At 41.1% G+C, this 27259-nt stretch overlaps 1 protein-coding gene across 2 annotated transcripts in view; it reads left to right on the forward strand.

Moving 5' to 3' along the window:
• The window catches only part of LOC126248319 (liprin-alpha-2-like), a 136150-nt gene extending 111859 nt beyond the window's left edge, over positions 1-24291 (forward strand). Inside the window, exon 2 of one of the 2 annotated variants that reach the window (XM_049949208.1) lies at positions 23957-24291. In XM_049949208.1, coding sequence (XP_049805165.1) covers positions 23957-23974 — 18 coding nt within the window. In that variant the 3' untranslated portion in view covers positions 23975-24291. Of the gene's footprint in view, positions 1-8363; positions 8421-23956 lie in introns of those variants that run through there. The other variant, XM_049949207.1, reaches the window with a different exon arrangement.
• Positions 24292-27259: the final 2968 nt, after the last annotated feature.

Below are 27259 nucleotides of genomic sequence, written 5' to 3' on the forward strand. Positions count from 1 at the left end.
AACAGTGTACTTCCTTTTTTTCCATCTCTCTCTTTTTCATTTGACTGTCCGTTACATATTAATGTGAGAACATAGCAGAGGATCACTATGAATGTATGTCGACTGTCAACCGCTCTCACAAGTACTAGTTTTTGTTTAAAAGTGTTCCAGGAACTTGAAAGTAGTAATTGAATGGATCGCTGGTATAAGCATACGGCAGGGACCCAGAGCAACGATTTTCGTCTTTACTTGTGTAAGATTTGTAGTATTTATAGTTCTGTTGACTTTATACTAAAGAAATAAAAGTGAAATTACAGTTGACCCTAATATAAATTGCTACAATTAACAAAACACTCTCTGAGTAAAGCGCATCTGTAATACCATTCGTATTTTATTGGACATTTTACCTATCCTGTCCTTGAGAGAAAGTGCAGGTAATACTTTAAATAAGTCCCGAATGTTTTGGATTAAGTATTGTTTTGTGACACTTGGGTGCTGCGTTACCCCATATTATTATATTCGTCGGTATCGCTACATTGAAGTATTTCTGTCATTTCTAGTTAGCATGTGCCAGACAAGCACATACTCATGTGTGTGATGAAACAGAGCTATCGTGTTCAATTTAATGTGATAACATAAACTTCTTTATATGTGCTGTATGTGATTTTGCTGATACCGAAGTGGCAGCCAGTTCTGGTCCATTTCTGGAAAAGAAAACGAACGATTTGGTTTCCATCCTACATACTTCGCACACGAAATGAAATGAAAAATATGTGACTTGATCACGCTAGACCTTGGAACTCTCTCTCTCTCTCTCTCTCTCTCTCTCTCTCTCTCTCGACAGTCTCCTCTAGGACGAATGCTGTCATTTTATCGACCTATTAACCATCCCGTTATGCAAACGAGATTCTATTATTCATACCTGTGTACATACAGGGTGACAATTATTGAACTTTATGAAATAAAATCGTCATAACTTCTGAACGGTTTGCGTTAGGACGTTCAAAATGAACGGTTGGCTGCAGGGCATGATGGGAGTTAGTATGGTTTGGAATACCGACGAAGCCCGAAGCCCACTTTCATTTGGATGGGTTCGTCAGTAAGCAAAATTGGCGCATTTGCGGGACTGAGAATCCGCATTTCGCGATCGAGAAGTCTCGTCACCCTCAACGGGTGACTGTGTGATGTGCAGTGTCCAGTCACGGAATAATCGGTGCGATATTCCTTGATGGCACGCTGACTACCGAACGGTACGTGAAGATTTTCGAAGATGGCTTCATCCCCATTATCCAAAGGGACCCTGACTTCGACAATATGCGGTTCTTGCAAGACGGAACTCGACCCCATCGAGATAGGAGAATGTTTGATGTCCTGGAGGAGCACTTTCGGGGACCGCATTCTGGCTCTGGGGTACCCATAGGCCACTGGCATGGGCCGCGGTCGGCCGCCATATTCTCTGGATATGAACACATGCGACTTCTTTCTGGGGGGCTAAATTAAAAGACAAGGTGTACACCAATAACCCAAAAATCATTGCTGAGCTAAAAACAGCCATGCAGGAGGTCATCGACAGCATCGATGTTTCGATACTTCCACGGTTCATGCATAATTTCGCTATTCGTATGCGCCACATCATCGCCAGTGATGGAAGGCATATCGAACGTGTCATAACCTAAACCTGAATATCTGTAGTGACATGTAAATGTTGAATAAAGTGTGTGCACGCTGTAGTTAGTAACTAATGTACGTTTTTTCATATAGTTCAGTAACTATCACCGTATATATAGTACAACTTATTTTGGAACGCCGCTTCAATGTTTCACCAGGGAATGCCTGAGTGCAACACACTGTTGAAACAAGAGAGCCGACATTAAAGACCGGGAGAGAAATGTGCTAACAACACGGTCCTCCAGTTCTGCGATCTCGTGACGCCTCAAGGGGAGGATGAAATAGTCGGTTAGCATCGCACTGTCACTAGAACCTGCTTGAGGATTTTGTGACCCTGGATATATGCAATGCTCTTTGATGAAAGTTAGTCAGGGTTAAGGGGAGTGAACGTCATTGATACTGACCGTTTCGCGTTATTAGAGTTTAGGTTTACTGTGACCCATGACACTCGGACAACGTAACTTTTTCTGTTTTAAACCCTATCATGGGCCGTACATTTTATTTCATTTGTTGGCCGCTTCGCCTATAGACTGTTTCGTTCTGCACCAGCCTTCTGCTTCATGTCTCATTATAAGTGATTTATGGTTAATATTTTTTTCTGTCTGTTAATTAACTGTACCGATACTGCTGATAATGCTCTTAATTAGCTATGGAAGCGGCAAGCGTCTTTGGCACCGTATTTTTTCATTACGATGGACAGTTGTTTTGTTTTACTTGTGAGCTTTAGAGGCTTGGTAACATCCGAAGCTTTCGCACGATGGAGTCAGAACCAGAAATCATCGTACGATATTCTTTTTTTACTACTTTCTTCCAGTTCTTGTATGAAAGGAATCTTGGGCATTGCGTAACGAGGAGATAGATAATAGTTAATCCCAACTGGTCTATCGTGAGCAGTAGATCTGCACTGAGTAGAGGCGTTCGCTGTCGATAGCAAACACTGTGACAAATAATACTCCTTAGACTACAGTTAATACGTAACGAACTTAATTTAGTATATAAATTGCATCAGAGACCGCTTCCAGCTGCGAACCAGCCAATCGCTTTATCATGCCATACGAGGGTTGTTCAATGAATTATGCCCCAATTTTTTTTAAACGTATTACATATTATATAGGAATAGTCCCTTTAGAGACTTTAAACTTGATGTTTAAGCAACATGTTTCGAACAATTTCGACAAATAGCAGTGCCTTAGTGAAATATCCAAACGTCATATACGCAATGCACACGTTATGAACAGCGTGCTATAATTGAATTCGAGATTGCGGAAAATGAAACCTTGGTGAACATCCATAAAAATTTGACTGCGATTTATGGTAGTGATACAAGTGACACAACTGTTGGGCGATAGGGAAATAGTGTTAAAGCGTCAGGTAGTGCAGAAACTGAGCTCCATGATAGACCACGTTCGAGACGTCGTGTCAGAGTCATTGCTGCCGACAGGGTTAATCGTGCGGATGCCACTGATCGTGCAAACTGGCGCCATCAGTACTCCACAAATACTTCACTTGAATCGGCGAATATTGGAAGGGAGAGTGTAATGATTGAAACTGTTGGATAACCAAACGTGTGCACAAGATTGGTTCCATGAATGCTCACAACAGACGACAACATTCAGAGAAAAACCATTTCATATGAACTGTTGGAGCAGTCTGAAGCAGTGGAGACGTGACGAAACCTGGGTGCATAATTTTCAGCTGGAAACAAAAAGGCAGGCATTGAAGTGGCATGACCTACAGTCACCAAGAAAGAAGAAATTCAATGCAGCTCCCTGTACGACAGTCATGATGACTGTCTTTTGGGACAGGGATGGTGTCGTTCTCATGGATGTGTTGCCAAAAGTGTCAACCATTAATTCAGAAGTATATGTGAAGAATCTGAACAAACTTACGATTCTTTTCCGATGTGTTCGGCCTGACAAGAATACAAAAAGAAATCTTGCTTCAACATAATAGTGCATACTCACTCAAGAGTCTCAGTACTGGAGCACACTTTGCCAAATTTGGTTGGAGACCTTGCCTCATCCGCCCTATAGTGCATTCTCGGATTTCAATCTGTTTGGGCCACTTCAGGTTTCTCAATGTTGGACGCATTTCGAAAAGAATAAATATGTGGGGCATTATTTATTGAATGATCCTCATAAAACTGTCTGTTGAGAGGCGAAATGAGCTGAGAGGCGATTTTTGTAAAGAGCTGGTAACCATTGAGCTCTGTAGTAGATAGTTGCAGCGCCTCCCAAACTCTTGTGGCCCTGGAACGGTTTGTAAACAAAAAGTCTTTCGTGGCTAACGCCCGTGAATTTTCACACTGTATTCGTAATAATAGATGCAAACACAGAATGAAGCTTGCCAAATATATTGTCTTGAACTTTAAAGTGAAAATCTTGTCTGGCAGTACCAAAGAAATAAAATATAAAAATTTTTCCAACTCATAGCCGGGATGGTGCAGCAACCAGTGATACACGATGAAGGATCAAACAGTCTTGGTTACAGGGCTGTAAGTATTATTTATTCACTAATGACGCATTCTGCCTGTGTCAGGCATATTCAGATTGGCTGATACTAGATGATGTTATTCTCATGGGATACTGAGCATATGAGACTTTCCAGCAAATAATTGACCTTGTCAAATATTCGGAATCATTGCTCTGTGTTCTTGTTGATTCATGCAACATAGTTCAGTGGATACAAAAACAGGATAAGGCCTACACAGATACTTCACTGTGTAAGCTTGGTTGGTTGGTTCTTTGTTTGATTGGTTGTTTGGTTGGTTGGTTTTGTTTTTGATAAAAATGGGGAAAGAACCCTGTGTACACTCACAACTTGAGCAGTGAAGCTCTAGTGCCAAAGATTAGCTGTGTAATTCTTACCATGGTAGTGGGGCAGTTACGGTAATTCAGATTCTAGCTGACAAGCCTACATTCTGTTTCAACTTTTGACATGCATGCGGAGTGGGTTGGAGTCCAGTGTTGAGGGTTGCATACGCTAGAAATCAAGGCCTCGGTCTTAGGTGAGTGCTGTACCCCTTTCCACTGTGGTTCTGCGCGTATCACAAGTATGACGGGTCTGAGGACGGTGGTACTGCGGTCAAACCAACTCGTTGACTCATTCCCTCTTACTGGAGCGTACAGGAGTGCAAGGCTAATCGTGAGTTTGTATGGAAGTTGAGAACACAGTCTTCCGTTGTAATGTAAAGCTGACGGGAAAATGGCCGAATCTCCTGATCAGATGGCCTCCAAGAAGCTGTAGTTGAGATGGTGGATGGTGTAAAAGGAAAAGTAAGTGATGCAATGTATACAAATACCTGTTTACACACACACACACACACACACACACACACACACACACACAGTGATAATTACGCCTTGTCAAGTTGGCATACACTGCGGTGTCAAACAAAACAGACGCCATAATTAAACTAGTGAATTGTTGAAAGCGTGAACGTGCTTACGGCTATAGGTTTCCGAATTGTCTTGATGTTAACGAAAGAAGAAAGTATTTTCGCATTCAAAGAACGTTATAAAAAATTGGTGCTACTGCAGTTGTTAATAAATGGGGAAGACACTTCAGATCATAACCACCGTCTAGTCAAACAGTGTACGCCATAAAAGATAGATATGAAGAACATGGATTTGTTATGCATGCACGAACAACCGTCACAACTGAGGAGAATTAATTGTGAGTATTTTTAGCTCTGACCCATTGTCCGCAAAAGTCAACCAGACGATTAGCAACTAAGCTAGATTTATTGGGAAGGTCAGTGACATTACATTAAGTTAATACTTGTTCCATAGATCAAGAATACGACATTTTGTAATGATGTGAAATATGTGAGTTTAATGTAAGTTTTCTTTACGCAATGTAATTAATTTTTTTTACGGTTACTACTTCACGTATAAAAATTCACCTATTGAGTAGGAGTAGTTATCATTCAGAAACTCCTTTAATTTGTTTTTAAATGTTGGTTTGCTATCTGTCAGACTTTTAATGCTATTTGGCAAATGACCAAAGATTTTTGTGGCAGCGTTATACACGCCTTTCTGCGCGAAGTCAGATTTAACCCAGAATATTGAAGATAATCCTTTCTTCTAGTGTTGTAACTATGCACTTCGCTATAATTTTTGAATTGGGACGGGCTTCTAATAACAAATTTCTTAGGTAAATATATGTATTGCGAAGGTACTGTGAATATACCGAGTTCCTTAAATAAACGTGTGCAAGGTGATCTTGGATGGGCTCCAGCTATTATTCTGTTTACATACTTCTGTGCAATGAATAATTTTTCTCTTAATGATGAATTAGCCGAAAATATGATGCCATATGAAATCAGTGAATGAAGTAGGCATAGTATGCTAATTCACTGATATGTTTATCACCAAAATTTGCAATAACCCTAATAGCGTAAGTAGCTGAACGTAACCGTTTTAGCAGATATTCAACGTGTTTCTTCCAATTCAATTTCTCATCAGTGCACACACTCAGAAATTTTGAGTATTCTGCCTTAGCAACAAACTTCTGTTCAAAGTCTATATTTATCAATGGTGTTGCGACATTTACTGTACAGAATTGTATATACTGTGTTTTCTCAAAATTTAGCGAGAGTCAATGCGCATAGAACTACTTACTAACTTTCTGAAATAAATTAACAATTTCCTCAGCTGATTCTGGTTTGTTGGCTGTGATTATTATGCTTCTATTATTGGCAGAATGAACTAGCTTTGCATTTTCCTGAGTATATAGTGGCAAGTCATAAATAAATATTAAGAACGATGAGGGACACAAGACTGAGCCCTGTGGGTCACCATTTTTGAACATCCCCCCCCCCCCCCCCCCAGTTAGAGGACTCTGCTAATTTTTGCAGGCTATCTGTACTGTTAATTTCAACCTGCTGCATCATTCCAGTTAAATATGAATTAAACCATTTCTGCACTGCCCCACTCATACCACAATACAAAAGCTTATGTAAAAGGATTTCATAATTCAGAGTCAAAAGCCTTTGAGAGATCACAAAATATCCCAGTGGGGATGTTCGGTTATTCAAAGTATTTAATATTTGATCAATGAAACCGTATATATCGTTTTCTGTTTAAAAGCCTTTCTGAAAACCAAATTGACATTCTGTTAGTACTTCATTCTTAACAAATATGTGATGCTACTATTGAAGACATGACTTTTTCCCCCAGAATTTTGGATAAAGCTGTCAGAAGTGAGATCGGGTGGTAGTTCTTAGCTATAGACATATCCCCTTTTTTATGCATTGGTTTGACAATAGCGTATTTTAGACATATCCCCTTTTTTATGCAATGGTTTGACAATAGCGTATTTCAGTCTATCTGGAAAAATGCCCTGTTTCATTGAGCTGCTGCATGTGTGGCTAAGAATCCTACTTATCTGTTGGGAACAAACTTTTAGTTCTCTGTTGCAAAAGCCATCAATTCCATGCGAGCTTTCCTTTTGAGTGAATTTATTATTTTCCTAATTTCAGTAGGAGAGGTGGGTTGAATTCCAATTTTATCAAATTGCATAGGTATTGCTTTTTCCATATTACTGCCTTGTATTTTCTAATGAGTAGCTGGATCCTATTTTCTCTACGATACCTGAAAGGTGAAGATTAAAAATTTTTTCTACTTCTGACTTTTTGTTAACAAACTTCTCATTAAGTTTGATAGAAATTCAATTTTCCTGTGCTTTCTGTTGCCATGTTCCCTTTTTAATAATATTTCAAATTGTTTTAATTTTGTTATCAGATGTGCTTATCCCAGACGTAGTGCCCATACTTCTCGACTTTTTAATAACTTTTCTTGATACAGTGCCGTAGATTTTATTATGTTTCACTGTTTCTGGGTCATTACTCCTTCTAGCTATGAGATACATTTCCCTTTTCTGTTTACAAGATATTTTTATCCCTTTAGTAAGCCATGGCTAAGGTATCATGAAATTACGTAACTTTTAATTTAGCATCAGGTTCTCTAAAATTTTAAATTCTTAAATCGTTAATTGAACGCACTTCTACTCGGTGCAAAGAATGTTACACAAACAGAAGTCTAAAGTTTACATTCCACATTTACGAAAGGTGTTACTTGACGATGATACAGGTCGACGTTTTCAGTTACGTGAATTGATGTTTGAACAACAGAAATATGATCCTAACCTGTTCAATAAAGTTGTGTGGTCTGACGAGGCCAATTCGAAGTTAAGCGGACAAGTTAACAGACATAACTGCACTTACTGGTATAATGACAATCAACCTGATCAGAGTGTTTGGTGGGCAGTATCATTATTCGCCGTACTTGGACCATATTGTTTCGAAGGAACAGTGACAAGAGTTAACTATTTGGATATGCGCTCCGCCAAATTATACCACTATCGTCCGCGATTTTTTAAACAAAACCTTCCAAAGAAAAGTGATTGGTCGAAGGGCAGATATTGTCATACTTCCACGTTCACCAGATATCACGGCCGTGGATTTTTTCGTATGAAGTGTCGTCAAGGACTCTGCTTGTTCTCAAAAGCCTCAGACCATTGCTGAACTAAAAACTACATACACGACTCATTTCATGATTTGGACGGTATACCACACTGTGCCATAGAGTATGTAACAGTGTTCCAAAAAGATTTCAAAGATGTATTAATGAAGGCAGAAAACAGTTTGTACATAAAAATAATTGAATGTATTTTTTGTATCTGTAATGAAACATAAATTCAATCTTTCGTTTCAGTCAGTGCCCAGAGACCAGTGACTTATGGCGCCACCCTGTATACACACACATATATGTATGTATACATACGTACAAACGTGCATACATATATACATGCAAATAAACGTATAAACAGAACAATATTCACTGCTAACAGATAAGTCAATGCACTAGTAAATAATAATAGTCATACCCTAAAGTTGTGTACGTAGCGGATGCCACGAGTCATCGGTTGTACCTGTGAACTCTTGGACTCGCTCTCGTTTCTACGCTCGTATCATCTACTTGTACCCAGCAATAGACCCAAGTGACGAGCTACCACTTAAATGGGCAGCGGCGGACACTTGCGTATCGAGTGGCCGAGCATGCGGAGACGGCGAGTTCCCAGATGACGTAGCTGTACCCCGCTGGCGACTGACGCACAATGCAAGGTGCCGCTTGCCTTGCAGGTAGCATGATCAAGTACTCATAAAGGAAGAGATTTCCACCACCAGTATTTCGCCGAAAATAGGACGACCGTGGTGGCGTTTAGCTCCTGATCAACAAACTTTGAGCCCATTCTTTGATTCAGTTGAAAATTTTTCAGAAGTATCTCATAGTGTGAGGGTATATTATACTGTTGATAGTAACTCATTTGCCGAATAGGGACGTTACGCACGCGGGCAGGCACAGGATTTTACGCTCTCCGTCCCTTCAATTCATATTGTAATGCCTTGTAGATGGGATACAATGATCCAGACCTATGAAGCTCTGGAGGGAATTATATGATTGTTTCGTCAACACTTGTGACGATATTAATTAATTGAGAAGGTGGGGTACGATCGATCACAAAGGTAGCGGCAACTATTCACTCCTTCCCGCAATTTTAAAGGTAAATTAAAGCTTATCTGCAAAATTGCATGCTCACTTGACCGTTCGGCGTTGGTGCTCGCAATCTATAGCAAGTGCTTCAGTTGTGGCGTTGGAATTATTTAGGGGCAGGGGGAAGGGTTACTGACGTGTAATGGAGATGCTTTAGTTTAGTTCAATATATAGCTTTCTAAGAAACACGGGAGGAAGTGAATCAGGCTCATAATGTGGGAAAAGCCGTGAATCCATGATTATGGGCTGCTGTTGTCAGAAGCATGCTAACCACGGAGAAAGAATACATAGATTACACAAGAAAATAACGGCGAGAGTATTGCAGTTTTATTAGCTCGGTAGTGACTCAATGGAGTGACCACGTTGGAAAAAAAGGGCCAGTTTTTCCAGAAGAGAGGCTTCGCTGACCCGCTCCTGTGGCTTTTGAAGCGGAGGAGCGGACGAGACCACCAGCGTTTAGGTTGGACACCGTGCGGTGGCGCCACACCAGCTGTCGCGCAAGAAACAATGTCTTCCTGTGCGGAATCGTGTCTGTGATAAGAGTTTGGTTCAAATGGCTCTGAGCACTATGGGACTTAACATCTGAGGTCATCAGTGTCCTAGAACTTAGAGCTACTTATACCTAACTAACCTAAGGACATCACACACATCCATGCCCGAGGCAAGATTCGAACCTGCGACCGTAGTGGTCGCGCGGTTCCAGACTAAAGCGCCTAGAACCGCTCGGCCACACCGGCCGGCGATACGAGTTTGAACTCTGAGGCTTTGTCGTCTTATTGGACAGACACACCAGCCTGGTTTACTTTACTAAATTGATTCCAGGAATCTAACAGTTATGTGGAGCTTCTCATCCGATGGTCCTTTTTCTTGGCAACACGTTGGTCTGTTAGAAATCGCCGTGAAAGTTACTTTTTAGTTTGAAATTTCCGTACGAAATTTGCCGGCTCATTAGTTCATATCCCCTTCTTTGTAAGGCTGAACGAAACGGTTGTTGGGAACACTCTACGTGGATCCGTGTGTAATACAAAGCACTGTCCACATTCACTCAGTTACACCCTTGACATGGGTCGAAATAAGACAACAGCAAGACACCACCCGTAGGACCTTGCCCACGATGGCAATGTGCTATTCCCCCTGTGCCTCCGACGCTGAGCTTACCCTGTGTGATCAAAAGTATCCGGATGCCTGGCTGAAAATGACTTACAGATTCTTGACACCCTCCATCGGTAAAGCTGGAATTCAGTATGGTGTTGGCCCACCCTTAGCCTTGGTGACAGCTTCCACTCTCGCAGACATACGTTCAGTCAGGTGCTGGAAGTTTTCTTGGGGAATGACGTCCAATTCTTCACGGAGTGCTGCACTGAGGAGAGGTATCGATGTCGGTCGGTGAGGCCTGGCACGAAGTCGGCGTTCCAATACATCCCGATGGTGTTGTATAGGATTCAGGTCAGGACTCTGTGCAGGCCAGTCCATTACAGGGATGTCATTGTCGTGTAACCACTCCACCACAAGCCGCGCATTATGAACAGCTGCTCGATCGTGTTGAATGATGCAATCGCCATCCCTGAATTGATCTTGAACAGTGGCAAGCAAGAAGGTGCTTAAAACATCAATGTAGGCCTCTGCTGTAATAGTTCCACGCAAAACCACAAGGGAAGCAAGCCCCCCCTCCCCCCCCCCCCCATGAAAAACACAACCACACCATAACACCACCGCCTCCGAATGTTACTGTTGGCATTACACACCCTGACAGATGACATTCACTGGGAATTCGCCATACCCACATCCTGCCACCGGATCGCCACTTTGTGTACCGTGATTCGTCACTCCCCACAACATTTTTCCACTGTTCAGTCATCCAATGTTTACGCTCCTTACACCATGCGAGGCGTCGTTTGGCATTTACCGACGTGATGTGTGGCTTAAGAGCAGCGGCTAGACCATGAAATCCAAGTTTTCTCACCTCCCGCCTAACTGTCATAGTACTTGCAGTGGATCCTGATGCAGTTTGTAATTCCTGTGTGACGGTCAGGATACATGTCTGCCTATTACACATTTCGACCGTCTTCAACTGTCGGTGGTCTGTCAGTCAACAGACGAGGTCGCCCTATACGCTTTTGTGCTGTACTTGTCCCTTCACGTTTCTACTTCACTATCACATCCGAAATAGTGGGCCTAGGGATGTTTAGGAGTGTGGAAGCCTCGCGGACAGACGTATGATACAAGTGACTCCCAATCACCTGACCACGTTCGAAGTCCGTAAGTTCTGCGGAGCGTCCCACTCTGCTCTCTCACGATGTCTAATGACTACTGAGGTCGCTGATGCAGAGTATCTGGCAGTAGGGTAGCGCAATGCACCTAATAAGAAAAACGTATGTTTTTTGGGGTGTCTGGATACTTTTGATCACATATTGTAACTACTCCAGTACATCCATAAAATACTAGTGGTATCATGGATGAGTGGTGTTCTAGGTAGCAGCTGCCATGCCTTTCATTGTGAAGTACGGTAATGTAACCAACTTTGTGCGTTTGAATTATAATTTGTGTGGTTTGATGAATTTTTATACTCTGATCAAGGTATGACGATTTTTATGGACTGCAATAGTGCAAACCTTTAAAAACTGGCTACACAGCCGAAACTGTGCAGTGAACGAAACAAAACAAAATTATGTTTTATTTCACGCAGATACTTTCAACATTGTAAAATTTTACCATTCTGGCGAGGTACAGTCCACACTCTACAAGGATTGCTTCCACCCTGCAAACACAGACAAAAAATACACGGTTTCATTCTTACGATTATAGATTCGGAAGAGGTGCTTTATTGCGGTTCGTAACAACGGCAAGAGATACCACTTTGTTGGGGGCGACTAGCGTGTAATATGCTGGTAGCTCAATGATTGAACTCGTCTGAGCGACAGCAACGTTTGGTTCGAATACCATCTTATATAAATTTTATTCTGATCGTGCTGGTGCATTTTTTTCTATAGCGAGTATTGAATTCAGGCCTTGAAAGTGTTTCGAAAGGCAGAATTTGGGATTTTATTTTTATTGTATATACTACTGCAGTACCAGGATGCTCATTCATTAGCGGAAGAGATGATTTCTACTCGTAAACTGACTGTACAAAGAACCAAAACTTCCTGTGAGTATTTCATAATCCAAAAGATAAAATTTTGCCTTAAAATTGTTTGAATAAATACCCGATACGTATCTTTCCGCTTGACGTTGCATCGGGCAGATTTTGATTGTAAGCTATTTATTTTGAGCGTGCCTGTTCAGTATCTTTAACCATAGGTTATCAAGATTCCCATTTACGTGGTTGAATGTGTTCTAGTTGAAGCATATTTTTATTGTTCTCCCCTTAGTAACAGTTCAACGAAAGCAGTCACTGCCTGTATATGAGAATTGTCGTCTGTCACTACTCCCGGTACCAAAATAGAGTGGCAAAGTTCTAGCTTGTTTGTTAGAGAGAGATATTGGCAATTCTGCGACTTGTCTAGCTGCTCGATAAGTGTAAAAACGTATTTTGTACCATCGAGCACGAATCTCACTTTGTCTGCCGTCTGTACAATCACGTGCGAGTCTCAACCAGTTGCTGACAAACTAAAATTGCCCGCTGTTGGTATGTCATATTAGAATAATGTATGCACAAAGTCAACTTATTTTCATTGCAGTTTCTCATTTCGATACTTAAGGTGAAGGTGTGTGGCTGCTGGACGCAATCAGGAATTATTTTCTTCCTTAATTCTCATAATTAATTCATACAGAGAATTTGCCATTCTGATTCCGTATGTATTTCACAGTTTATAATGTATCATTTAACAGTAGTCATTACATCTTTTTGAAATCCCATCCATACTAACATGAAGGGAAGTTAATACATCTAGAAAGGATAGCACTAAATTAACGAACTGCGAAAGTATAGTAAAATGTACCATCAATGAATGAATGAATGATTGAGAGGGCGTAAACTTCCCCATAGCAGCGCTCTCTCTTATATTACCGAAAAAGTAAATCGTCCCCATGAAGAGCCGGCAATCGATGTATGAACTGATAGTATAATTTTTTGTCGTCAAAGGGCGCAGTATCAGTAACATCAGCATGTGAAGACGAACGGTCTTCTGGAAATGGAACAGTGAGCGTGCGCTGTACGACGCAACGTGACCATGGCACAAGGTGACCGTGCACTTTCGTTCTACATTTGCTCGACGCTACAGCAGTCCAATGGATTACGTCGAGTCCGCGTAGACAGTTCAACCTGGACGCATGCTATGCCGTCGGATTACATTGTCCAGAAAACCCAAAAACCTTACAATACATTGGGCATTTAGAGCTGTCGTTGGTGTGACTAGTGGCCGTGGCGACACTACTGTCAACTTAGTCGGCTGCTCAAAATATGAAGACTACCTGGTTACATGTAAGAGAGAGTCTATAATTTTGCTAGGATAAATGAATCAGTAAATAAAAATTTTTGAGGCACAGCTGTGAAACCCCTGCGGTTTGGGGACCTTATTAGATATAACACGGTTTTTACTATGATATTCTGAACAAATAGCGAACAAAAGGTAATGACTGTCTTTGAGATAACGGCACATGGCGTTTTTCAACAGGAAAGTAACCCATTGACTTCACAGCCTGCCGCAGGTTTATTACATTGCCGGCAGTGAGACTGGCCGAGCAGCTGTAGCTGCTTCTTAATGTTTCTTCTTCTCTGTTAACAGATGGCATGATATGTTATATACCACTGGGAGCTGAGACACTGATCTTGTTAGTGGTGTTATAATACACTCGATTCCTTTCTATGTTTTGTGAGTTTAAGCAATCTTTCTCAGGTTTTGTAAGGTTTATCCCCTTCCCAATCCCATCAAGAAAACACCTTCCAGAAATTGATTAGTGTGCAAACAAGGAAGAAGAAAACTTACACATGGTATGAGTTTCAGAAATGTCTAGTCGCGTTGCACGTTCCTGTATTTTTTCTGGTATACCATACCAACAAAACTTGTAAAACAGTATTATCTTTACTTCTCCTCATTCCAATAAATCAGTAAATAGTTAGGATAGATTTACGAGGAATACCTGTGAAAATTATTATATTATATTGAGGAAAGTATGTGAAACAAAATATAGGGTCGAATATGGAGAAAGTGTAATTAAGGCAATAGGTTAATGTGCAAGAATGACTTCCATAACAACTGTCGAAGACGTAGCAACGTTTTTGCAGCGAGTGAATTTTTCGACTTTGCGAGTCATCGATCCCGAAGGAATGCAGCTCTAATGACTTTCCGTCTTTTGTATCAGTTTATCTCTCATTTAATATTGACTACCATTATAAAAAAAAAATCAACTCTACAGTGCGCCGTGGCTGTGAAATCCTTTTTCGATGGGAACTTAACAAGTCAGTCTCATTTTAAGTGTTTCGTTGCGATGATAATTACTTATCGAAGGAACATAGCTGATGCGATCAAACGTATCTTGAGACGCTAGTGGGAGGGAGGGGGAGAGAGAGAGAGAGAGAGAGAGAGAGAGAGAGAGAGAGAGAGAGACTGCCGGCAGTGCGCTCAGGTTAAAGCTGGGAAGGTCTGTCAGTACCGGAAACGAAGGCCTCAACACACATGTGCTACAGCTGTTGAGATACGCACTGTGTGAAAATGTGCCGCAGCTGTTGCAGGAAGCGAGACACCGGCGTTCAGTTCGTGGCAGGCGGACCGTGTGCGGTAGACGAGTCATCCTAGCAGTCATTTTGCTATTAGCTTTGTCTGCTACATAACTTTTATACTCCACTAGCCATAATGGCCTTGTAAGAAAGCACAGAAGAGACGTTGACATGTACATGGCGCCAATACGGATTTGCAGTGATATACGAGGTGGTCCGAAATAGTCTGGAAAGCTTGTTAAGGGTGTTGCAGGGGAGGCTGCGCTGAGAACGAATTGTTAAGGAAAAAAAATTCGACACTTTACGCCTTTTCCGAGTTCTTTAGCATTGAAATTACCCAACCAGATCGTCGCGCGAAAAATCCAGTCGCTTGCACGCGCTGAAATGCTGTAATGCACATATCACCTGTGGGTCCGTGAATTACGACTTGTTCAGATGCTCATTACCAGTTAAAATGTGCCTGTTGCGGATGTGATAAATTGAAGCTAGGTTAGAAAAACTTCAGTTTTTTAGGTTTGAGGAAACAAAACGAAGACCAAGTTTGGCGACACTGTCTTCGGTAGGCTGCTTGAAGCTGTGTGCGAGACTACCTGATTGGCTAACTTTACTGCTAAATAAACTGGAAACGGCGCAACGTATCGAATTTTCTTCTTAGCTGTTGTTTCTCAGAACAGTCTCCCTTGCAACACCCTTAAAAACTTTTCAGACGAAAGTCTTATAATGCTGTATAAACAATGTGCGGTATTGCTGCAAAAGACACACATATCATAGTTAGAATAAACTGAAATACGTAATCGAAAACTAACTTTTCCAGTACACTTCCGACATCGTCAGCGTAGGGGGGCGATCTTAAGTATTATGAACACCTAATAAATTTTTTAAATAAAATCGCTAAAATCATTTATTCATATAGATTATTGGTTTCGGCAATTTACTGTTGCCATCTTCGGATCTACCACATGTTTACGTTATTACACAATCTTCTCCCTCAGTACAGTAAGTACATGTATGTTATAGTGCCGATTACAAGTGCTCACTTTCATCACCACTTTACAACATGGCCAGAGAGAATTGCCGAAACCAGTAAGATATGAATGAATGACTTCAGCGATCTTTCCAGTTGAAAAATTTATTCAGTTTTCACTTTTCCATTTTTTTATTTTTTAAAAGACAGTCCTGACATGAATTATTCCAGGTGGATGTAGCAACTAATTTTTTCTCACCAACATGAACCATTCCTCTCTATCTATCCCGAGGCTTGCCTGTCGATACAGCTGTATTTAAGGTGAAGTAAAAAGGCAACTAAAGTACATAACCTCCTTCGTAAACGACCAGAAATAACAGAACTGAAAAATGTGCGTGTACATGTTTATAAGACCAGTTCTGGAACGGAACGGATCTATGCATCTTTAAATTTAACCTGACGTTTTTGCACGAGTGTGACAGTGCTCATCCTTCGTACGTACCACAGTACACGGGTACAAGGATGTACCTAATACGTAACTGTAGGATCCAGTGTCGCCTTATTAAAAGACATTTAAAGTTAAAGACTTTAGCAGGAATAAATAACATGTTTCCTGTAGACAATGTCTACACTGTGCTCATTTAACTTAAGTGAATATGTGAGTAGTTGTGGCCTGAAGAGTTATGTGCCCAGTAAGTAGATAAAGTACGGAAAAGACCCACCATGGTTTAATAACGAAATTTTCAAAATGCTGAGGAAGTAGAGGCTGTCTGGGTTTAAAAGAGAACCTACAAACGACGACAAGCTAAGGTTTGTAGCGATTCGTGCGTCTGCGATAAGATCTATGCGGTATACAACAGCCACCACCGTCATACATTAGCAAAAGATTTGGCAGAGAAACCTAGAAAATTCTGGTCCTGTGTATAATCGCTAAGTAGAGCTAAGCCTTCCATCCATTCTTTTGTTGACCAGTTTGGTGCGGCGGTTGAAGATAGCAGAACGAAAGTCGAAGTTTCAAATTTCTCGTTAGAGAAATCGTTCAAGCATGAGCATAGTACAAACATACCGTCATTTGACAATCGGACAGAATCTCGTATGGACGACACAGTAATAAGCATTCCTGTCGCAGAGAAATGACTGAAAGATTTGAAAGCAAATGAGTTAGCAGGGCTGGATGGAATCCCAATCCAGTTTTGCAAAGAGTACTCTACGGCATTGGCCCCGTACTTAACTTGCATTATCGCAAACCTCTCGCCCAGCGCAAAGATCCAAGCGACTGGAAAAAAGCACTGGTGACTCAAGTGTATGAGAAGCGTAAAAGAACGGACCTGCAACATAACAGACCAATATCCCTACGTTAATTTCCACGAGTCAGTATGGTTTTAGAAAGCATTGCTTGCCCTTTTCTCACGTGATAAACTGCGAACAACGGATGTAAGGCAGTAGGCAGATTACATGTTTCTAGATTTCCGGAAAACTTTTGACACGGTGCCCCATTGCAGCCTGTTAAGGAAGGTACGAGCATACGTAATAGGTTTCCAGACATGTTGGTGTTGCCAGATATGTAAGTGGTTCGAAGACGTCTTCAGTAACAGAATCTAGTATTTTCTCCTCGACGGCGAGTGTTCATAAAAGACAAGGGTATCGTCAGGAGTGCCCCAGGGCAGTGTGGTTCAAATGGCTCTGCGACTTAACTTCCGAGTTCATCAATCGCCTAGAACTTAGAACTAATTAAACCTAACTAACGTAAGGACATCACACACATCCATGCCCGAGGCAGGATTCGAACCTGCGACCGTAGCGGTTGCGCGGTTCCTGACTGTAGCGCCTAGAACCACTCGGCCACATCGGTCGGCCAGGGCAGTGTGATACGACCGCTATTGTGCTGTATACACGCAAATGATTTGGCGGAGAAGGTGGGCCGCAATCTGCGGTTATTTGTTGATGTCGTGTGACTAGGTAGACCGTTCGCTGGGTGCAAGTCTTTCGATTTGACGCCACTTCGGCGACTTGCGCGTCGATGGAGATGAAATGATGATGATTAGGCCAACACAACACCAAGTCCCTGAGGGGAGAAAATCTTCGACCCAGCCGGGAATCGAACCTGGGCCCTTAGGATTGACATTCTGTCACGCTGACCATTCAGCTACTGGGGCGGACTATTTGTTGTTGATGCTGTGGTATACGTTAAGATGTCTGAGTTGAGTGACTATAGGGAGATACAAGATGACGTAAACAAATTTTCTAGTTAGTGTGATGAATGGCAGCTAGCTCTAAATGTGGAAGAACGTAAGTTAATGCGGATAAGTAGGAAAAACAAACCCGTAATGTTCGAATGCAGCATTAGTAATGTGCTGCTTGTGACAGTCACATCAATTAAATATCTACCCATAACGCTGCAAAGCGATATGAAATGGAACGAGAATGTAAGGACTGTAGTAGGGAAGGCGAAAGGTCCGACTCCTGTGTATTGGGTGAATTTCAGGAATGTTTGGTTCATCTGTAAGGGAGACAGCATAAAGGACACCAGTACGACCCATTCTTGAGTAGTGCTGGAGTGTTTGGTATCCGCGCTAGGTCGGATTAAAGGAAGATGACGAAATAATTCAGAGGCGGGCTGCTAGATTTGTTACCGGTATGTTCGAACAACACTAAAGTATTACAGAGGTGCTGCGGCAACTCAGTGGGAATTCGTTGACGGAAGGCGGCGTTCTTTTCGACGATTAACTTTGAGAAAATTTAGAGAAGCGGCATTTGAAGCTAGCTGCAGAACAATTCTACTGCCGCCAACTTACATTTCGCCTAAGGACCATGAACATAAGTAAAGAGAAATTAGGGCTCGTACAGAGACGTATAGAAAGTCGTTTTTCCCTCGCTCTATTTGCGAGTGGAAGAGGAAAGGAAAAGAGTAGTAGTGGTACAGGGTACCCTCCGCCACGCGCTGCACGGTAGCTTGCGGAATATCGATGTGGATGTAGAAGCAATATCTTCTCCCTCCTGGTGTCAAGAAACAGGACCGAATCCCGAAAATATGAAATTCATGCCAGTAAAATATGAAATTCATGCCAGTAAGGTGTAGCTGCACACTAAATCTTGATGCCATGTGTGCTGAGGCAGGTATGATGCTGGTAGAACGAAATGTGTGGGAATAATGGCGGTTTCGATGGTAGGGAGTCAGCTATCGCGGCCCAACGGATCAGTGGTGCAAAGGTCCCCACGTTTCCGATAAGAATGTTGACTCGTGCTGCTGTACCAGATAAGATGTCTTGTTGTAACTACACGAATGGACCGTTCGGTATTCGCATTCTGAGTACGAATTATGACAATGACAAATTCTGACATGCAGTTCACAAATAGAGGGCAGTAACATAATACATTACGATGTAATTTAGATTCATAATATGGGCGTCGTATCTTACCTGTCTTCATTTCTCAAAGTCTAATTTTTTAAAATATTTTTACTACTCGCTATTGTTACTTATAGCTATCGTACATTCTGATGGATCATCAAAGGTTATCTTGCCCTTACTTCCTTTTCACGCAAACTCTGTGAGAAACGGGAGAAAGCGTTGAAGATTTAGATTTGATGTAGCGATGATACCGCACTGTGTGGGGTGGGTGTTATCTCACACGGGAACTACTGAACGTGCCTTGCGCTGAATCGCCATAACTTCGTGGATGACTCGAAAGTCAATCCAGGATGTGGAGACTGAGATACCAACCTAGGTTATCCTGTTGGCTATTACTGTCTGCGGTGATGCCGGACAGGTCGACAGACCTTACAACACCACTAAAGGGTAACGTGATTACAGATGAACAGAACATCGCAGCGCACCCACGTCGCGTCCAGGATGAATTGGCTTCACACCCGTTCTTACTATCCAGATTCAAGTTTCGTGTGTTCGCCATATATCGATTGAGGAGAGTACCAGACCCGTTTCTTAGGCAAGAGCATGGCCGATTTCCTTCTTCAAACTTTCCCAATCCTAGTTTGTCGTCGATAGAACATTAAACCCAAATCTTCCTTCCCTTTCATGCCTCTTAGAACAATAATTCGTTTTGTTGGCAAGTCACACATTAGTCTCTGGCTCAACTTTCGTTGACCATATCGCATTTTTTCAGTGACGGGAAGTTATAAAACAGGGGTACAAACATTCTCTCGAGACATTATCAGAAGTTTATCAGGTAAATAAACAGAAAAAATGGCATGCAAACGCCTAATCGGCAGCAAATAGAAACATCCGCACCGGGCTAGGAGCCGCAAGACTTACTTATTTCTAGGATGCAACATGACTAATTGCGGGCCGCTGTGGACGAACGGTTCTAGGCGCTTCAGGCTGGAACCGTGCGACCGCTACGGTCGCAGGTTCGAATCCTGCCTCGGGCATGGATGTGTGTGATGTCCTCAGGGTAGTTAGGTTTAAGTAGTTCTGAGGTCATCATTCCCCTAGAACTTAGAAGTTAAGTCCCATAGTGCTCAGAGCCATTTGAATATGGCTAAAATAAAAATCGCCTATTCGCAAATCTAATAGGGTTGTAGTATTATCCTCACGATCTAAAGGGGTCACGAGCCTTTAGAGCAATTGAATTGAGATCGAGAAAATTGGAATTCTAGGACTAATTTCAGTTTTTGAATGTACTTACTTTGTTGGCGTTTGGCTACGCAGTCATCAGCCAGCCCAATTTCTTATTAATGGCTGACTAATGTCAGTGGTAAAGCTCAATGGTCGTTATTAACTAGCAAACAGATGGACGCGCGTACACTACCATCCACAACCCACAGTCCACAAAAGACAGCGTTCCGGTATATGATCAACAGAACAGCCCAACTAGCAGTCTCTGAAGTGAAATACAAGTAAGGATTGGAAATAATAAAATAAACAGCAATTGAAAGTAGCTACAGCCGACACATTGAAGCACTCGTAATATCGAAACAGCTACAGCGCAAAAAACACTCGGAGAATAAGTTCTTCCACACAATCTCGTTTCTCGGTAATACCTCGTATCGGGTGGAGTGTCTCAGAACACAAGGACATCAACATATTTTTCATCATTGACTACAAGATTAGCACAAATTACCTCATAACAGCAGCACAAGAAACCCACTAGACCATACAGGTGTACACAAACTTGTTTGGGCTGTGTTTCTGTGAGGGCGTCCTGAGACATAATGCCTCTGAATTTTTTATGTGAAAGCTCTTAAAGCTTTTTAACCAAAACAAACGTTATTAACATACTACGCCTCTGTTCTTCTTGTCTACATATTTAAAGCCATCTGCCGCTTGAGAGCTCTAAATTGCAGTGTTTAACATGGCGGTGCATAAAGTCACTACGTCGGTGCATGAGAAACAGCGTGCTTTAATTGAGTTTCCAATTCGAAGAGTTCGTCGACACATGGAGCACCCTGTCTTGCAGCGTGACAATTCGAAACCACACGCAAGCGTTTCAACATATGCAACAATCGGAAACCTTGGTTGTCACCTTGATTGTCGATCATACAGTCCCAACTTGGTCCCACCCGATTTTCTTCTGTTTCTAAAACTTAAACAACACGTTCGAGGAGTTCTCTTTAGTAGCAATGAAGCGGTTTAAGCAGAGATGAGGTTCTGTCTCCATCAACATTCTGCAGTGACGGTATCAACAAACTGGTCTCTCGTTGGGAGAAATGTGTTCGTCACCACGGTGACTATGTTGATAAATAAACATGCAGACGTGAAGAATAGAGGTGTAGACTGTTACTAAAGGTTGTTTGATTTGAAAAGCTTTAAGATTTTCCACATAAAAATTTCGGAGGCATTAAATTTCCGTTCACCCTTGTAGGCAGTTGAGATCGGTAGATCGTTTGAGATTAGATTGAAGTAATACATGTAAGCACTAGGCAAAAAAAAAAAAAAAAAAAAAAAAAAAAAAAAAAAAAAACACAGATTGGCAGTAGCTACTCACATGCCTAAAACAAAACATGTTAATAAGACAGGTATCAATATTCTACAGGTTCTAGTCGCGCAGTCCGGAACCGCGCGACTGCTACGGTCGCAGGTTCGAATCTTGCCTCGGGCATGGATGTGTGTGATGTCCTTAGGTTAGTTAGGTTTAAGTAGTTCTAAGTTCTAGGGGACTGATGACCACAGCTGTTAAGTCCCATAGTGCTCAGAGCCATTTTTTGAATATTCTACATATCCAACCTAAAGTCACAAAAGTAGGCACCCTTTAAACGCTCCAAATATACAAACACCGAAGAAAACAGCCTGAGTCCATCCTAAGTGACAAAAGTAACACTTTTTACGCCAGTGTAATCTGTTTTTATCAGCAGCCTACTTTATTAAATTGGCATACTGACACTTGAACAATAGTGGCCTGACTCACAAAACACAACAGATTCACCCACACACAAACATTTTGTACACTCCATCAGCTTGGCAGTATATAGATCTTTTTATATTATTAAGAGTGTATCTATATGCGTATAATATTCGAATCATAATCCAAGTGTTCTCTCTCACTGTCTCTCATCCCCCCACACCCCACTCGTTGCCCCTCTCCCGCCGCCCCCCCCTCGCTCCTCTCTCCCGCCCCCCCGTCCCCCCCTCCGCCGCCTTACGAAACGCATCTTGGAAATAATTAAATAGTGATTGGTAGCAGTAAAACATGTTTCATTCGAAAGCATTTCTGAAAAAAGTAATTTGTTAACGGGTAATACAAATTGCAGTGTTATGAAGTCCTTCCTCGAGGTATTTGTGTGAACTATAGCCTTGTACGGAAATGAAACGTGGACGGTAAGGAGTTCAGACAAGAAAGGAAGATCAGATGAGTAAATCGAATAACGAATGAGGTGGCATAAAATCGGATTTGGGAGAAAAGGGAACGATTTGTAAGACGTATCCTGAGCCAACTTTGATTCCATAGGGAACCGTTGTCTAAAGCGACCATAGACTATGAGGAGAGGTTCACAACAAACAGTCGCCGTCCCATTAGTTTCTATTATTCTTGAAAATCTAGGTTTCAGCTATAAATAGCCATCTCCAGTGCTTTTGAGATACAATTCGAAAGACTCCCGGCAGTGTGTCACCATATGTTCTTACAAGTGTACAGGCAGAAGGGAACTGAGGCGGTTGTTTACAACAAGTATAACAGCCTTAGTTGACGTCAACTAAAGCTGTTTCACATGCTGTAAACAACCTCCTTAGTTTCCTTCTGCCTGTACACCTGTAAGAACATAGGCTGACACACTGCCGCTAGTCTTTTGAATTGCAACTCAAATGAAATGAAGATTGCTATTTACAACCGAAATCTAGAGTTGCAAGAATGATAAAAACTAATGGGATTGCGATTGATTGCTGAGTGCCTCTCGCTTCCTCATTCTTAGCCTTCAAGGAATAGTCCGTTTAGTGATTAAGGGAAACGGAGGGAGGGGAAGGCAACAATTGTACACAGGATCAAATGGATGTAGGTTGCAGTTGTTACCCAAAAACTTGTTACCCAAAGGCTTGCGCGGGGTAGACTAGTGTGATGGCTGCAGCAAACCAGTCTTCTGACTACAACGAAAACAATAACGACGACGTAGTGAGTAAGGATGACTCACTAAACTTTCTGCTTACAGTCAGTGACATTTATTTTGTTAAAACGAAAACTTCCTCAGAGTTCGTTGATTGACGCATTTCTTTCATACCTAGTGCATTGTATAGGAGCCGGCTGTCCACGGACTGAATGTAGTATTCTTCTTCGTCAATGCAGAGTTATCAGATGTTTCTTCTCGGCCCATCTATAGACATAGACAATGCACGTAAGACATCACATGTCTTCTCTGCGAGAGAGAGAGAGAGAGAGAGAGAGAGAGAGAGAGAGAGAGAGAGCTTTCCATTTTTATTTTTCATTTTTTCTTTTACCTGTAAGCGCATGAAGTAAGCTAATTGCTGGGAATTTGAGAATGTGTGTTTGAGCTTTCCAATTTTGAGATGGCGACAAATACTACCGTTGTCTGATTTAAACTGTGTGCAGATTAGTGTTCTGTGTTTACGTACATTCTTCGCTGATGACGAGGCACTAAAGTCAGCGAAAGAAGGATACAAATCATCCTTTTCTTTCCTGATGAATGTCATGATAGTGTAACCGAACATCTTACGTCTTCTGTTTCAGGTGAGTTTCGTGTCATAGTCGTCAGTGCTGGACCCGACAACTGCTGTGAAGGCTGTAGGTTCATTGAGGTGAGAGAGCGCGCTGTCCACCGAAGTAGCTGTTCACAACGAGGAGAAGGCTGTTCCCGTCAACCAAGTAATGGCTGTCTAGTTGAATAGGCAACAAGTAACGAGAAAATGTCGATGTGCCATCGATAGAATGCACACGAAGAAGAGCAAAACTGTAGTTATAAAATTTAGCAGTTCTTTAATGCACTATTGGCTGAAAAGAAGTTGATTGTTTTAGACCATTAGTTGTGTTTATGAAATCATGAGATCGTAAATTTGAACTAATAATGATTATATAAATTATGCATAGCGAATTTTCTAATGTTAATTATGATACTTTTCTTAAAAATAACAGCCACAAGAAAGCTAGTGCGTTAGAGATTATAGTAATTCTGTAAAATGATGGTATTAATCAGAAAGCACTTCAGAATTGTTACCTAAATCAGTAGTATTTATCATGTCATTTTCAGAATGATTTGCTGTTGGGTAAATAATAAAATTTGCCAAGCTTTGTTGTGTCTTCATAAATAAATTTTCTATTCAGTAAGATTGATAAGTCGGAAGTATGTTGTCATTGGTAAATATAAAATCCACCAAGACTGAAACAATTCAGATAAAATAGAGTTAGTTAAGAAGAAAGTTTCTTTTGAAGCAAGAACAACGAAGTGAAAATAGTATCCTGGACTTGATATTCGATGCAAATACGGTCTCATCTAGTTAATGAGAACTTTCTTACAATCTTCTGAAATGTTATAGATGAACTTCGTTAGTCAATTCTGTGAATAAACAAAAGACCCGGAAGCGAACTGATTATCACTGCTAATGTGGAATGAAATAAAACTGTAAAAAGAATGTGCTGTTTCCAGCAATGTAAATATCTAAATTCACCAATTCATGAAATTATGTTTTACTTTGAAGCAGTTCATCGTAGGAATCCACAGCTTTATGTGGACAGTCTCTTGTCGTCTGGGAAGACATTAACATATAATGTTTTTATGACGTTTTACAAAGTAAGACGGAGAGTCACGTAAACAACAAAAATATTGATGCAATAAGAAGGTAAATGCCTACTAAGTACGGCATAAAACGGAAGATTTCAGTCGGAAGTGATACCATTCATGAAGAATTGGAAATTCCATCATTGATGAAGAATTTTTCATTGTCTGATATTTTTGAGAAGTTCCTTCAATTTGGTGGTACTGCTAACCACGGATCAACAACACGAAGCCATAGTCCTCTTTTAGTTTTGAAGGTTGCCTAGCCTTATGAGGAAATGATACCAGGATAAAAAATCAGATTTGTGTTCCCATCCTTTTTCGAAAATCTTTTTTACTGTAATACAGAAGACCACTGTACAAACTTCAGTTTCAAGTTACACGGAAATGAAATAAGTTGCAGAAAAGTGGGGATCTCATGATTATTTTTAGCTATCGTGATCGTTTGCTAATTCAGACATAATTACGTGAAGTAGTGAAGCTAGTGAGAGAATGCATTGAAATGTAAGTTCTGACACGTTTGAGAGACGAAGTTTATTTTCCTTGAACGTCTGGACCCAACATGTTCAACCAATCCTGTGGTCTCAAGGTGTGAAGATTAAAAATGTTAAACATGAACCTTACATATCATCTAAAGAAAGAAGGAAGAACATAAGAAACTGATGAACATTATTTCTATTGCAATATTAGGAAGGCTTACTTTTTTCTTTCGTGAAGCTGGGAATTACTGTCAGAAATCATAGCAGTCGAAGCCTCTGGCCGACTTTTCTCGCCAAACGTTTAATGCATTAAAGCATTACATTAAAGCCTATCTTCGGTTTTGCAACAAACAGGCAGTAGACCCCATGTGGGGTTGTTCGGCCGTTTGGCGCAATTCTTTCATTTGACACCACTCGGACGACTTGGGCATCTTTGTGATGAAGGTGAGATGAAGTGATTGGGATAGTACAAACACCTACTCTCCGATCGAAGAAAATCACCGACCCTGCCAATCAACCCCCAGGACCCCATGATGTAGAGACTGCGACGCTGCCCACTAGAGCACGATCTGCGGACAACGTGGTACCAGCAAGACAACAATAATGGTGCGTAGATATTGAACTAATCGAAGAAAACTACAAATTTCTGCTTGCAATCATGTTGTAGATTAACACTTTTATCATGAAATGTTTTTCAAAGAACCGAAGGAAGGAAATAATCTCCTGTTGGGCAGTGATAAGTAAAATCGAACATTTCATTTTCAAAGGAACCACCTGGACTTTCGCCTTAATCTGTTCAAGGAAATCACAGAAAAACCGACATATGGATAGCTTGATGGGGAATAGATCCCTGTCGTCCTCAGACTGCTGCATAACGTAGCTTATTGGCTGACTTTCCTGATGAGATGGGCATAAATATATGCTACAGAGAAAATGGATTAAAATTTGGAAGACAAAGTAAGTACATTACTGAACACAGAGGTCGAAGAACATTCTCGTATCAGTGATCGTCTTACTCTTAGCGTATCCATTAGTTGGCGTTTAAACCTGGGATGTAAGTATAAAGTTACTTCGAAGATTAAGGCACAGAAAGTGAAGCTAGGGTTGATCTAAGATATTTGTACTGCTTCGCCACTTCCGGTGGTAGCTTCAGGAAGTGCCGTAGACTTACCACCCAGAAAAATAAAATTTTGAAGTTAACAGTGCTTATATGTATTGTGCTGAAGTCTTAAAATAATTCATGTATCATTGATACAAGTATTATGTGTGTATAAGGAAAAAAATAGCTGTCTGTGTATGCTTAGTGAGACTCATCACTTAGAGGTTTGATATTCAGATTATAGTATTAAAAGAAGGAAAAAGACACTTCAGGAAATATTGCGGAAGAATTAACGGATGTAATAAAACAAAAGATTGACGTTTAAAATCAACTTTTCAATAGGTGTATGATTCATTTTTTATAACTTAATCGTAAAAGGAGTAATATAGCGAAGTCAGGTATCATTGACTTCAAGTACGAGTAATGTCAGTAATTACGAGAGTCGGGTACGATATATTTCGTACATAAAGTGCTTCCCAAAAGTCCGTGGCAATGCAGGTGTGAGGTTGCTGTAAAATAATTGGTTTGGCGTGATACACACCATTTATAATGGTAGTTTATCAGTTAATTGAAAGTGAAAATTCAATAGAGGCAAAATACAAATAACACCGGACAAGGAACAGTTAGACGACAGGGGAGAAAGTAAAGCTCTTTCTTATTCTCTCATTCAAAAACGGAATACA

The sequence above is a fragment of the Schistocerca nitens genome, chromosome 3 (assembly GCF_023898315.1).
Source record: "Schistocerca nitens isolate TAMUIC-IGC-003100 chromosome 3, iqSchNite1.1, whole genome shotgun sequence".
Classification (NCBI taxonomy): Eukaryota; Metazoa; Arthropoda; class Insecta; order Orthoptera; family Acrididae; genus Schistocerca; species Schistocerca nitens.